This window comes from Manis javanica, chromosome 3, assembly GCF_040802235.1.
Source record: "Manis javanica isolate MJ-LG chromosome 3, MJ_LKY, whole genome shotgun sequence".
In the NCBI taxonomy this organism is placed as follows: Eukaryota; Metazoa; Chordata; class Mammalia; order Pholidota; family Manidae; genus Manis; species Manis javanica.
In genome coordinates, this window is record NC_133158.1 from 154,555,117 (window position 1) to 154,570,405 (window position 15,289).

At 42.5% G+C, this 15,289-nt stretch overlaps 1 protein-coding gene across 1 annotated transcript in view; it reads left to right on the forward strand.

Annotated features, from left to right (window-relative positions):
* WWTR1 (WW domain containing transcription regulator 1) overlaps nt 1–15,289 on the forward strand; it is a 119,114-nt gene that overhangs the window by 92,323 nt on the left and 11,502 nt on the right. The window contains exon 4 of the mRNA XM_037008260.2: nt 4,400–4,602. Within this exon, the coding sequence (XP_036864155.1) occupies nt 4,400–4,602 (203 nt within the window). The remainder of the gene's footprint in view (nt 1–4,399; nt 4,603–15,289) is intronic.

Here is a 15,289-nt window from a genome sequence, read left to right on the forward strand (position 1 = left end):
TTTTAACTCAACTATTGTTCTCTCCCTGAAATGCTCTGGAATATTATCCCAGAGAGTATTTTGTTCGTTGTAAATTTAGCTGTTTTGCCTTCCCATGCTCTCCCAAGGACCTCTCCTCTGCTTATCTCCATCTCGGGGCTCCTCTGCCCCCATCTTCTCTGAGTGGCTCAGAGAAAACAAAAACAGTGGTTTTAAAGAACCCCAACAACCATCAGGAAAGTTCATGAGCTCCAATCACAGAGAAGGTTCAGTAACTGTTGAAGAAATAACAGGCCAAGTAACAGGGCAGGTGAAATCCCAGGCACCTGGACTTAGTCAGGATACCTGGCTTCTAGGCCTCTGACCATATTAGGACCTTGACCAAATTTGTTTTCTTTTGAATACTGGTTTCCTCATCTACACAAAGAGAAGTGGCCGAACACTAGCGGAGCTCTCAGCTCTGATGATGTTGATTATATTTAAAACCTTATTTGTTGCTATTTTGGGGTTATTTCCTTTTTCTTCACCAAGGAAATAGTGAGTTTGATGCACACATGACCATGTTTTTGCTTTATGTTTATTTCCATTTATATTTTTATGTTTTATATCAGTAATAAATGCACATAGGGAAACTTCAAACTGTACAGAAGAGGAAAAGGAAGATCCCCTCCCATTCCCGGTACCCGGTTTCCTCTGCAGAGGCTCCCGTGTTACAGTCTCTCTCTCTCTCTCTCTCTCTCTCTCTCTCTCTCTCTTTTTATTAAGGTATCATTGATATACATTCTCATGAAGGTTTCATATGAGCAACAATGTGGTTACTACATTCACCCATATTATCAAGTCCCCCCCACATACCCCATTAAACTCACTGCCCATCAGCGTAGTAAGAAGCTATAGAGTCACTACTTGTCTTCTCTGTGCTATACTGCCTTCCCTGTGTCTCCCCCTACATTATGTGTGCTAATCATAATACCCCTTAATCCCCTTCTCCCTCCCTTCCTGCCTGCCCTCCCCATCTCCTTTCCCTTTGGTAACCGTTAGCCCCTTCTTGGAGTCTGTGAGTCTGCTGCTGTTTTGTTCCTTCAGTTTTTGCTTTGTTGCTACACTCCACAAATGAGTGAAATCATTTGGTACTTGTCTTTCTCTGCCTGTTACAGTCTCTTTTATATCCATCCTCCTAGAGACATGTGCTGTGTAGGTATTACATGCCTCACCCCCCTCCACTTTTCTAACCACAAATAGCATGCTCAGACATACAGTTCTGTCCCTTGGGTTTTTTTTTCCCCCTGCTCTGAACAATGTTTCTTACAGATTCTCCATATCCATATCTCCAGAGCTCACCCATTCTTTGACAGTTACACAGAATCAATTCCTCTGAATGGATGGGTGGATCATACTTTCATGTGGACATCATTTTTTGTCTTTTGCTAAATAGCCGTGAATCCTCTCATACAAACTTCTCTGTTGCTGGGTATGCTTTACTTTGAAAACAAAGCCATTGTCGAAGTTCCGCTTCTTTCCAGTTCCTACAGTTAATAACTGGAGATGTTTAGTTGAACGGTCAAATCCGAGTAAGTGTGAGAAAGTAACATCTCCACCCAAACCCCCTGTGGATGTCTCTGTAAGGGCTGGTGTTTTGAAGACTATTAAGGGTGTGGTTCTGGAAGAGCTCTTCTCCAAGTTTTAAACTCCCTCAGATTAGGATGTAGACATGAATAAAATCTGCCAAGCCGGTCTGGTTGCAGTGTGGAGTTGAGTCACAGAGTCCATTTTGAGCAAACCCAGTACAGTATGCTGTATACTGACAGGGCAGTCTTCCCAGGTCACTGAAGATAGTTCTGCTCCAATTTGTCAGGTCAGTAAGACCTGAGTCAGTTTATAACATTTTTTAAAGTATTTGAGTTATAAAAATTAACATAGAGTTAATAACCTCTGAACTGCCAACAAAACTAACCTTTTGCAGTCTCGTTTTCCTAGTCTGGGGATTTCTGACATTGGAAATATTCAATGCACACATTTCTGTTATAGACACTGTTCGGCATCTTCTTTGTCTTTGGTAATTACATCAGACAAAGAGGAGCAAGCCTTTTCAGAATGTTTAAAAATGACTTCTTTCTCTTGGCCTGGAGGAAATCTTATGAATTAAACTCTTCTGGATGTCTGGGTTCTGTCTTACTTGAATCTGTATTTGAAGAACTTTTTCCCTGTGACACAGTGTGTGCATAATCTCTGACTTCCTACCCAGGCCTCCAAATAGAAGTGGTAATTATGCTCACAAGCTATAGAGATGAAATACTCATTTTAGTTACGTTGGCACCAGGCATGACTGTGCTTTTCTTCTGTTCTCAAACTGGTTTCATTTGTCCATCACATCATTCACTGAGGTTCTCTGGGTGCCACAATGGTGCCAGGAGGTGCGAGTTCTTTGTGTGGGCTTAACTTACACTGTCTAGGCAGATACCCCAAGTATTCTCACCATCTCCTTTGGTAGCTCCTTATTGAGCAGAACTGCCCATCTTCCAAACCTTCCTTGAGCCCTTCCTGTCTGTGACCCGAGCAACCTCTGGACCCCGAGCCCTGTTTTGATGGCCTGCTGTTGAAGTGGTACTTCCTTGCAATTGAAGGCAAACTGTGTTTAGAGGATTGCTCCCAGTTTCTGCAACTCTTCCAGTTCTTCAGTCCCAGATGGGGCGCAGGGCAGCCAAGGACGACGGAAAGAGCAGGTAGATGCGATGCTCCAGCTTTGGCCCTGCTCCTAAGCAGAGCACATCCCTTCACCTCTAGGTTTCAGTCTCAAGTCTGAAATAAAATAAAGGGATGGACCAGGTAATTTCTTAAAAATCCACAAAGCCTAACATTCTAGCGTTCCACAGTCACACATAAACACCCACCTCATTTCTTCATACATTGCTTCTAACAGCCTGTTTGTGCCTGTGAGGGCACTGTGATGCCACTTACCCTGCGGTAAGCCCCATGCCTGGCACATAGTGGGACTGCAGCGAAGATTTGAGTGAGTTATAGATAAATTTTATAAAGAGTGTTTTCCCCTACCAGAGGAAGTTCCAGTCATGGAATTAATTGTTCCTTAAGGAAACCAGTTCTTCTGCCTTTGTGTGAGTGTGTGTGTGTGTGTGTGTGTGTGTGTGTGTGTGTGTGTGTGTGTGTGTGTGTGTGAGTGTGTGTGTGTGTGTGTGTGTGTGTGTGTGTGTGTGTGTGTGTGTGTCCACCCTACACATAAACCTAATACTGAGTTGGTTAGGTTACTTTAAAATTCATTTAAGAAAATTTAGTTATAAAACATGTTTCCACATGATGCCGATGGCAAAGAGAACATCTAAAATCTTTAACTTTTAGACTTTAAATATGCCAATAATTTTATTTTTTAAAGATAATTAATACCAAATGTAGCAAATATTGAGATTTTCCTCAGAAATGAAGTGTGCATATAAAATTATATGTGGTTATTTTTGATCCTGACCTAGGGGCAAATTGACCTAGGAGCAAATAGACAGAAAATCATCATTTTCTTTAATACAGGATATTGCCCAGGCAGAAGTTAAGCAAGTCTGAACTGGTAAACTGTTTTGAGGAAAACTAACACTTCTTAAAATGCATGTTTTCTGGGAGTGACAATTATAGAATTAAAGAATTTTAAAATTCTTTTCTAAAGCCAAGTACTACATGCCAAATTTTAAATGTTAGTGCATCTAAATAGAACATCCTTTAAAAAGTTTAAAACACTTCTAGTGTCTTCATCCGATCAGAAGTACAATTAGAATTTTAGTCCAACTTCTTTCTCACTAACTTGTCTGTTTGGAATAACCAAAACATTTTTTTCTCCATCAGGTATTTATCTGTTCCTGAGCTTATCTCATGCTTCTTTGGGGCACTATTTTTTAACAAAGTGTTGATGGGGACCTGCTTGTGCATAGGTCCCTGATCTGTGCTGCATTTCACATGTTGGTTGTCAGTTCACCTGTCCATCTTGGGTGTTACTGCACATCCACCGTGTATCTATAATCTCATGCCTGCCTTAGCTCTGCCATAAACATTCAGTTTTTCAGAAAGGTGCACACACATCCCCACTGGTGTCCTGGTGAAATTAGCTCATATGTTGTGATAACCATGGTGGAATTTACTTTTGACCCGTGTGCCCTAAGGAAGGCTTAAAATGTACTCTAGACACGGGAGGTGTGATATAAGATTTTTAACAGAGCACAAAAGCCGAGACTAGATGAGTCAGGAGTGGGGCCTTCATGAATTGCATTAAGGTAAAAATTACTTAAACAGTAATAATTAACAGCAGAGTACTTGGAAGGAATCTTGGGAATCCATACTCTGCCCCGCAAAGCGCCCCCCTGTCTTAACGAGGAGGTGGTGTGGGCTCTGGTCACCGTGTCCTGCATGTTCTTCCCCGCAGTGATGAGCCGCCAGCACGCGCAGCCAATGGCGCCCGGCACCCTGAGCCCGCAGAGCCACCCTGCCCAGAGCCCTGCGGCCGGGCTGATGGCCGCGCCCAGCGCGCTGACCACCCAACAGCAGCACCAGCAGAAACTGCGGCTCCAGAGGATCCAGATGGAGAGGGAAAGGATCCGCGTGCGGCAGGAGGAGCTCATGAGGCAGGTAGGCCGCCGTCCGCACACGGGGGCCTGGAAGCAGCCGCCCGCCCCGGGCCAGGCCCTTCCTGGAAGCCGCGGGGCTCCGAGCCCGGCGCCTGCGCAGTGAACGCTGTCCCTTCCCCAGCCTCTGCCCGCAAGCCCCGTGAGTCCCAGGACCAGCGCTGCCTCTGCTTCCCTTGCTTGTCTTTAGAAGGAGGGAGAGAATATGGTCCAACTACCTATTGCTGCGTGACAAATTACCAACTGAGTGGCCTAGAACAATAGCCATTTTATGGTATCACACAGTTTTGTGGGTCAGGAACTTAGGGCTCAGCTGGTGTGTAGCATTGCAATGAGGTGAGTATGGCTGGAAAATGGGGTTTAGTTGGGACTAAAACTAGTAATGGTTCTCCAGCACAGCAGCCTCAGTGGTGGGACGTACTGTAGTAGCAGCTTGAGACAGCGACTAGAAGCCGCCAGTGTCTTAGGGCTCGGCTCTGGAAACCATCACAGAGTCACTTCTACTGTTTTCTTGTGGTCAAAGACATCAAAGCATTGAACCCCCCCACGCCCTCCCCACCGGCGCGCGCACACAGATTAAAGCAGATCAAGAGGGCATGTTCTGTGGCTGATATGAGAGATTCTGCAGCCATCTTTGGCCCACCAGGAAGCATGGGAAAGAGTCAGGGAAGATAGGAGAATGACAAAGGAGAGTGGTTTGCATACGACTCTGGTAGAATGGTCCACAAAATGGCCCCAAAGCGGGGGGCGGGGGCGTTGGTCAGACACCTTTGCACCAAATTCCATTCCTTTATTCATTCCAGCAGTAGAAAATTGCTGTGTGTGCTCTCTGGGCCGGGTTCAGTGCAGCACTTCAAAAAATAAATGAAAGAGAGCCCCTCAAGGAGCCCCCAGTTCTCTCCCTGCTTCAGGGGCTCCGTCTGTGCAGAGCAGAATTCTTTCTTCTGTGTTGCTGAAGTAATGTATAATGTAGCCCATATTTTTAGGTTTCATGTATTTTGCTCACTACATTTTGGGGAAGAAAACTTCAGTTTATTGTTCTAATTCTTCAGACTTTGTTTTATGACTCATATGAAGCACGATACACAGGTAGATTCCTTTCACTAGTTGGAGAAAATAGTTTTACTGTTGCAGACAGTGAGCTTCCCGGGGACTGGGGGAGTGTCAGGTAAACACTGCTTTTTCTTTTACTCACATCTGATACTTTCAAAAATACACATTAACTTCCACAAATGAATAAGGTATTTCTCATCAAATACATTCTAGGGTGTAAAGTATCCATACTGTGTGACATTTCAAAAATGTGAATTTAAATGATTGCTCAGAATAGCCTTTGAAAATGAGGGAAATGAATCCGAATTGTGCTTAATTGTTCAGTTGAACTATCCTCTAAGTTTGAGAAATACAAGTTTATAAGTACAGCTGTGCCTTTTACCCTGAGGACTTATGTCTAAACTTTCATGGTTATTTGAGGGTAGCAGTTGTTTATCCTGTTTTTAGATATACAGGATCAGGTTTCTTAGTAGGAAATAATTGTATTATTGTTTTCTCTCTTTGGATGACAATTCCATTTGCAATACATTTTTATTTTATAGAGTAAATTAAGTAATATTATAAAGCATTTATAAGTTTTTCTCTTAGTTTTATACTTAAATGTGTTTTAGTGAGTTTTTTTTTCTTATACGAAGCTCAGACCGTTCTGCAAGAATGTCTTGTTTCTCAGTTTCCACTGCTTTCTCTTGCCCCACCTCCTTCTTTCCCACAGAAAGTATTTCTGAAAAGGGGTGGGGAAAAGTGCCCCAAATTGTTTCCTTTATTCCAACTGTATGTGCCTTTGAACCAGAATGTAGTATTGATGGTTCATATTACAGAAATGCCAACCAAGTTCATTAAATGCTGATCCCTAGAGACTGTGGAACTTGGAGCGTTTTGCTGCATCACAGTGTGCACTTCCATTCGGCGGGACGGGGGGAGAAGTGTGGTCCAGATTTGCTCAGATAGTTCAGCTTTGACTGTGTGTGTGTGTGTGTGTGTGTGTCTAGTTAGAAGGGATTGAGATGGAATGAATCGTTCTGATGTCTTTTTATTTGTATTATGGTATACAGGAAAAAAAGCCTAAAGAGACTTTTTAATAGTGGAAGATTTTTTTCCCCATCCAAAAGGAATCTGCTCCTTAGTGTCAAAGATAGTATTTAAGGCCATGCGCTCCGTGTTGGGATGCTCTGTAATAGTCGTCAGCAGCATTTGCCGAGGTGCCCGGATGTTCAGATGTGGCCACGTCTGTCATCTTGGTGGGCTTTTTTACTTCTTTTTTTTTGGCGATTTTCTGCCTTACTATTTGCACTTAGGCCAGGCCAGAGGCAGAGAAATGGACTGGCAGTAAAAGTGTTATTTGGATTACCTGCCTAGCTGCCTTCCAGCATTTGGTGGAAACATATGCACTTGGAGGAAATGGTGGTCCTGAGGAGGCCTAAGATTACCTGTGAATTTCCTTTGCTCACTCTGTCCCACTCCCATGTCCTCGGTAGCCATGCTGCCTGGACATCCTTTGCTCTCCGGGCAGTTTGTAGTTACCGAGGCTCTCCTCTTGCTTGCAGGAGGGCCCTCGTTGTACAGCCTGTCTTCTCAGAGACCTTGCCTTGCAGGAATGCCTTGATCTGTCTGCAGCTCTATCACGGAAGAATTTCCAGGAGAAAGACCCTTTCCTCCACTCTGTTTCTGTAGTAGGAAGAAGGATTGGTAAAATTAAGTAGGTGAATTTATTCCCTAATTCTTGGGAAATCATCACTACTCTAAATTCATATCGTTCTTAAATTTATGATAAATGTGAAAGCACCTTATAATTACATGCTGTATAAATATTCAGTTTCATTTCTCCTTCCTTTTCCTTCTCCCACACCATTACTCCTCTAACCATATAGTCTGATGATGTTACTCTAGGAGAAAACAATTCCTTAGTTCTTGTTGCCCTATCTGGCATACACCGCATGATGCCACGGGCTCATCTGTCAACCCATTGTTATGGAAATCCCATCACAATATTAAAAAACTGGATTTGAGGAAAGATTGATTTAAGGTCTAATGTGAACCTCCGTTATTTCAGGATGGGAAGTTTTCTTTTTCATTCCTTCCTTTATCTCCTTATTCAATTTTTAACCAACATTTATGTAGTAGAAATAATAAAAGAATAAATGGGACATGGCTGTTCTCATATAACTTATATTTTAGCCAAGGAGACAAAATGATTAAATCCAATCTCAACTTGGGGCCAGAGGGTAAATTCAAACCATTCCCTACCTATGTCATGGGTCCCAGTGGCTGCTGTCTTTGACCTTCATTACTGTAGTGAAGACCAGATGCACCAGAGCTCAGAGTTCTATGATAATTAGCATAAGATGCTTCTTTATTACTTTACAGTGGCCCCTCGGGCCAACAAGGTGTTGAACAGCTACAGACCAAACAGCCAGTGAGGTTTGGCATCTCCCCCAATTAGGAATCTTCTGAAGTAGGGGTTTCATTAAAAACAGTTGCTGCAATTTAGCATTGGCTGTTGGAGCAACAGGCATCTGTCAAAGACATTGTGAATTTTTGTGAAAGACATCCTCCAGTGAGAATAAGAATTTTATTTTTGCTAAATTTCCCAAAAGGCCATGGGACACTTTGGGTGCATCAGAGAAATAGCAACTGTAGGAAAGGAAGTACTTTCAGTTGAAGGTGTACTTCTGGTATCTTCATATCTTTTAAACAGAAATTTGAATTCAGTTTGAGAATTTTTTAGGTAGAAAAATGAAGTTTTTAGTTTTTAAAAAAATGATCAACTAGGTTTTTTTTTCTGACTGAGGTAAAGCATTTTGCTAGTGGGAGAAGCCAGACCCAAAAAAGCTACATATTGTATGATTCCATTTATATGACATTCTGGAATAGGCACCACTATAGGGACAGAGAACAGATAAGTGGTTGCTTGGCATGGAGGTGGGAAAGGGCCACTTATGAAGGGGCAGCAGTAGGGGATTTTGGCGCGTGATGGCACAGTTCTGCCTCTTACCTGGGGTGGCTGTTTCACAACTGTATGTTACTTGTCAAAACTCAGAAATGTACACCATAAAGAGTGAATTTTACTGTATATAAATTAAAGTGATAAAGTTATCACGTAAAGACAAAATTTATTATAAAAAATGTTTAAAATACTAAAAAATGCAGAAGAACATAACACTTATACTCATACAGTATCTGTGGAGATGGGGTTTTCTTTCCAGTCTCTGTGTATCTGTCTGTGTGCTTTGTTTTTTAGAACAAGTGGTAGCATGTCATACTACTGTTTTGTTATTTTTTTCTTGTTAATATATTGGGAAGTCATTTATTTATTCTGTATCAGCCATGGAAGTTGTGCCTGGGCTTAGGATGCATCTATTTATTCTAAGCTGCCTAGAATACTTTCTACAACATAAATTTTAAAATACCAGAAGCCACATGTCCCCACAATGCTATAGAATATTCTACTGTTTCAGTAAGCTTAGAAATCAACACAGTATTTGCTCAGTATCATAAAGGGCATATTTGCAATTTTATCCAGTGAAATGGAAAATTTTGGTAATAACTGGTAAGAAATTGAGAAATAGTCTTCTCAGGCCCTAATTATACATCTAAAAGAACAATTCCTTGACATCCACAGGCTCATGGCTTTGTCTAAGCAGATTTTTTTCTTTTAATGTGTATTATCATTTAAATATGAAGCTGGGGGGCCTTCTGCTTGAAGGTTTTAACCTTAAGGATTTGCTGTCAGCCCCTAGGGCCTGGGAGACTCTTAAGTGGAGAAGCCTTAGCTCCCTCCTGCCCCTTCTCAGGGGCTGCGTTGTTGAGAAACCGTTATTATTCCCAGGCAAATCCAACACTGTTTTCACCCCCATCCTTGCGTTAATTGGGGCAGGGTGGGCAGAACACAGCTTGTCAAACAAAAATGCTGACTAAGCCTGGCCTCTCGTTGCACAGCAACAGGGACCGGGACAGAGGGTTTGGGTGGGAGGCGTTGGAATTCTTTTGGCTGGTCTTACAGAGTTCTGTTCCGACTTGACAGCCACTACCAGGTCCGCTGGCCGGCTAGCCAGCTGGCCGTCTTCTCTCAGCCATTCCTGACTGAGGGCCCTGGGGAGGGACACGCCTGGCTGTGAGCAGCCCTGGTCTGGGGGAAGGTTTTGAGAGCTATTTTTTGTCATGTGAAGAGTAGCTATTTAGAGAGTTTAAAAAGTGTCATACCATAGCAGATCATGAAGCATAAATGGTGGCTATTGAGTCTTTCCTTCAGTACCTGGGACTGTAATTTGACTTTTAGGAAAGCATTTCATAGAATTTTAGGTTTCATGGTTGACGGGGACAGCAGAGGTCATGTTGTTCAACCAATACATAAATCCTTCTAGGACAGCCTTGCTATTCAAGTTCATTAATTTGTTCAACAAGTGCTCTGAGAACTCAGTGTACAGCAGTGGGCAGACAGACTTGGTCCCTACCTTCATAGCCCTTCCATTCTAGCTTCTGGCCATGTTTTTATTTGCCTTCAAGTTCCATTTTCTGAAATATCCCAGTGTTCCCATGTTTTTTGAGGAAGTAGATCAGTTCAAGTCTTTTTACAAGGACCCTTTGAAAAAATGTTATAAATTGAACTCATTTTAATAATGGAGCTTCACCAAGTTTGCATGAAGGAAAAGCAGTTTATGTCTCGTCCTAATAAGATCACTAAGATATGAAGAAATATTCTATTTTGGAATCCCTTCAGATATTTTTTTAAGTGAAGAGAGAGGAATATCTAAACTACAATGTTTTCCTTAATGTTATTTATTCTAAGGGACAGATTTATTCTAAGTTACAGATTTTTACATACATCTTGCATTAAGATACAACAAACTGTGATATAATTATGAACTCAACAAATGTCTTCCCCAGAGTGTCAGACTTGGAACTGTCCTTTCCTAGGTGACAGTCTGGCAGCTGAGCATGTGTGATGAAGTATTTCAAAGGGGAGGCACCAGGAAATGTAACAGTGAATGTCTAGAATCCCTTAGCACAGAGTTAGAAAGAGATTTACCTTGGGTGGGTTTTTTTTCTTTTTTAATAAAGAAGATAAATAATTCAGCATTCTGCCTCTCGAAAGTCCCTCGGGATTTTGGCAGAGAGAGCAACTTCTCTGCACCAGAATAACTATTTTAAAGTTAGGATTTCAAAATACTGTCTTTATTTTATTTTTCATTTGTTTCTATTCATTCCACCCTTTATAATTAAAACAGTCCTGTCTTCCATTTTTGTACACTCTCTGGCCACACACACTTAGATCAAGCAGTGCACCCTCAGAAGAGTTTCTTGTCATTTGTTTCTCTTTGAAGTACATTCCAATGAGGGCAGGAGCTGGCTGGCGGGAGGTGCCCCCTCAGACAAGGACAGATAGGGCTGCAGGATGTACTCCGCTGCTGTTTTTTTCCTCACCTCCTCTGTTGATTTATTCCACAGGCAAGCCGCTGGCCAGTGGGGAGCTGCAAGGCAAGGAAGTTTGGGGTTTGCTTCCAAGGACACTTTCAACTTACAAGTCAGCATTTGTCTTTCTCAGCCCTCACGCAGCCAGCCATTCTACACACCATCCCTTCCCCCAGCTGCGAGGAAAGGGTGTTTTTTAAACCCACATATAATTATTTGTTTCAGGTGCCTAGATGGACACCCAAACTTTGAAAGAGATTCTCAAACCCTTATTTTGCAACAGTCTCTCCATCTCCAGCTTGGATATAGAGAAAAAATTAAGTTATGGTGGAGGGGAGTAGGGGTGGGGTTACCAGATCCTTGGGGGCAGCTTCCAGATATTTTGAAACTGGCCTTAAAAATCTGAACTTATAACTTGGCCTGGTGTGTTGTGAATTCCCAGGACACCAGCTCCACCCATATACATTGAAAAGGATTGTAGAATATATCCAGTTCAATCTCTTTCCCAATTCAGGGAGGGAAACTGCGTTTGGGACAGTTAAACAGGCTGTTTCATTAAATCCACCTCTAAACTGCCTGAAGAAAGGTGTTATTATTTCCATTTTATAGCTGGGAAAATGGGCTTGAAGTAAATATGGCAGAGAAGTAAAATAACTTGCCTAATTCCCACAGCCAGGAGGTGAAAGGGCCGAAAATTTGAGGTCTGCCAACCTCAACTGCTAGCTTTCCTCTTTCTCTCCAGTGGTTGTGAGAAAAGACTCTGGAGCCGGACCTTGGGAAAGTTGCTTAACTTTTCTATGCCTCGGTTTCCTCATCTGTAAATAGAGACAGTTGGGTTGTCATGAGGATGAAATGATATAGTTTGTTCAAGTGCCAAAGCAGTGCTTCGTACCTATAAACAATATGCGTGTATTAGCCGATATCTCTGCGTCCTGCAACATTTAACAGTATCAGAGCTCATTCTACTGACTGTTGCACTATACCAGGTTGTTAATAAATATGCTTTTCAAGATTTATAACAGCCCAGCAAGATGAGTCTCATTATCCATCTTTTTTTGTCAGATGAACAAACTATTAAGAAAGGTTAAGAATTTAGTCTACAAAGTGTTAAGCTAGGGAGTAGTTGACCTGGGATTTCAACTATCATCTTTTCCATTCCAAAGACACTTTTTCTCCTGTGCCAAGCCTTGGACATGTCTACTAGCATTTAAACATCAACAACTGCTTGGGAATTCCAGTGACCAGTAACCCAGAAAGAACTGAGAAGAGGCAGTTTCAGCAACGGAAGAGTTGATTGCTAACTAGAAAACCCTTCCTCAGATCTGCCTCAGATCTAGGGTAGAAGGAATTTTCTTTCTTCCATGTGATAGTCCATTGACTGTTTGAGAGCTAAGGTGTGGCCTTTAGGTCTGTCTTCTAGTTAAACAGTCCCCTGCTTCTTCATAGGATGGGACACCCGGACCCCTCTGGTCCTGATTTTTTTCCTCTGGTCACTCTGTGTAGAGACCTCAGCAAAGTATAGAACAGAGACCTGAGTGCAGCCTCACATGTGGAGGCTGACTGGAGGGAAGCAGGTCAGTTGGAATATCTAGAAAAGCAATGCTTTTCTGCTACGTGAGATGGAAAGGAGCTTGGAGCATGGAGATATCAGGGCAATGGAACCCACAGGTCTTGACCCTTGTCTGTCACTATTTGTTACAGTCTGTCTTCTGCTTTGGAATCCTCTTTAAGGCCCCCTCTGTGTGCTCTACCCCTGCTGCCAAGAACAGTACCCAGCAACCAGTAATCTACGTAGTATTTTTAAATAGTAGTACAGTGAAACAGTCAGTAGAATGAGCTCCTGATAGTGTTAAATGTTTCAGGAGGCAGAGATGCCAGCTAATACATGCATACTGTTTACTAGGTACGAAGCACTGCTTTAGCACTTGAACAAACTATATCATTTCATCCTCATGACAACCCAACTGTCTCTATTTACAGATGAGGAAACTGAGGCATAGAATGAGTGACTCGTAGTGAGGGCTCAGGAGTCACTTGAGTTGGATGTTGAGCTGGGATAGGCCGCAATAGCATTAAGAGAAGGCTTGACATCATTAGGGAGAGCTGCTTGGGGGCCAGAAGTGGAGTGCACTGTGAGACAGGTCTCAGACCTCAGCTGGATGTGTCTGTTTAGGAGTTCAGAGCTGGGAGGTGGGGAAGGGAGAGGCTGCTGTGGTTATGGTGGTCAGGGAAGGCATCCTAGAAAAGGAGGTGTAACCTCTAAGGGGGTGTGGTGAGATACAGCTAGAGGACAAGGGACCCAACGTACTGAGGAGTACAGGAAATGGCAGACAGGAGGACAGGATGGGTGTGTCAGGGGGACACTGGGAAGGGATCTGTGAGTAGACTTGTTGAACAGGAATGGAAGTGGGAGGTGAGAGATAGACCAAGGGGACTCAGTTGTATCTGCAGCTCAGCATTTGTTACCCTGCCTGGACTGGGGGAGCCAGGGATGGAGCACATGGTTCGGGCAGCTGCACCGCCAACTCTGTGAGCTGGAGGCCTGAGTCATCTTCTAGACCGATCTTGTCCAACTGTTCCCCTTTCCATGTTAGTTTGCTTAGTCTGGGGCCCCATCTTCCATCTTTGCTTCAGCTGTTTTTCTTCCATCAGTCATGACTGCTGCTGCTTGGTCCAACTACAGTCAGGTGTTTGCCTCTCATTTCTGCCCTGCAGGAGCATCGGACATCATGTGCTCAAAATCATACTGAATCTGGGGTTTAATTTTATACTTAGATTTAAAAAAAGTCCTCTCTTGTTTGGTTGGGGACATATTAGTAAATGTAGTTCTTTTATTTCCAAGCCTCGGATTTTGCACTGGTTTTATTCTCCTTCAGTTTATGAACAGAAATAGGAAAATATTTTCATTCAAAAAAAGACTAGACTTCAAACGATTCTAAATATGGAATTATATTGCAAAGCATAATTAAAGGAAATGAAACTTCCCACTATTCTCCATTTAGATTAAAAGCTAATTTTATGATATACAAAAAAGGTTTATAAACCTTCCCTTGTTTTTAAAAAAAAGAACTTGTCTTAGCCTTGCTGACTCATCATGATTGAATTTCACACTTAGGTTTAATCCTTCCTGGTAAAGGTTGATCAGGAAGAAGTGTCAAACCACTGCAAGGGCATTAGTTCCACCGCAATAGTGTAACTTTTAAGATTTTGTTTTGTTTTGTTTTTGCTTTTGCTTTCTGGGACTGGAATACAGAACTTGGGATAATAATACTTAGTTAACATTTTAAGTGCTCTCATGTGCTAGGTACTGTTTTAAGCATCTGATATGTAGTATCTCACTTTATTGTCACAGCAGGGGGTAGATGCTATTATTATCCCCACATTACAAATGAGCAACAGAGAGGTTAAATAATTGGCTGGGAGATGGCAGGGCCATCTGGTCCTTGAATTCCTGCCTTTGACCCCTCTGCTCTCCTGCCCATCTTCCGTGTTGAGAGCCAGGAACAGTGCAATGAGATAATTCATTACATGAGGATGGCACTTGTGCCTTGCTAGTTGGGATGTGTACAGCAGACTATTATTTTACTCATATTTGTGGTTGAAGATGTGAATTGAATGTTCTCAGTTTATTTTTTCTTTTATTATTCATCACAATTTAAAACATTTCCATTTGAATTCCAGTAATATCTGTCATTTATTCATTCAATGAGCAAGTACTTATCAAGTACCTACTGTATGTCTAGGCTCTTAGAGGCAGTGAGGATATAGGCGTGAACATGACTAAGTAAGATCCCTTCTCTTCTGGCACCTAGATCCTTATGTAGACAATAAATACATAAATTGCTATGAAGAAAATGTAATGCGGTCTCTGAAGAGATGGCATTTATAAGAGACGGACATTAAGTGGGGGAATGAACTCGGGAAGATCTGAGGAGCAGGTTCCAAGCAGAGGGAACAGATGGTGCTAATGCTGGAAGTGGGAGGAGCAGTGGGAAGAGAGCGAAGAAGGAGAGCACATCAGAGACAAAGGAGGAGAAGTGGGCAGGGCTGTCGTCAGGGCTTTGTGGGCCGCTGTCCAGTTGCGATGGGAGCAGGTTTAGAGCAGGGGGCCAACGTGAAGATCACCCTGTGGAATTCTGCAGTGTGGAATGACCTGTGACCCAAAAATACTCTGGGAATAACCTAAGAGAAAGTGTTACCCCCTCTGTAATAACTTCCTGAGTCAGAGT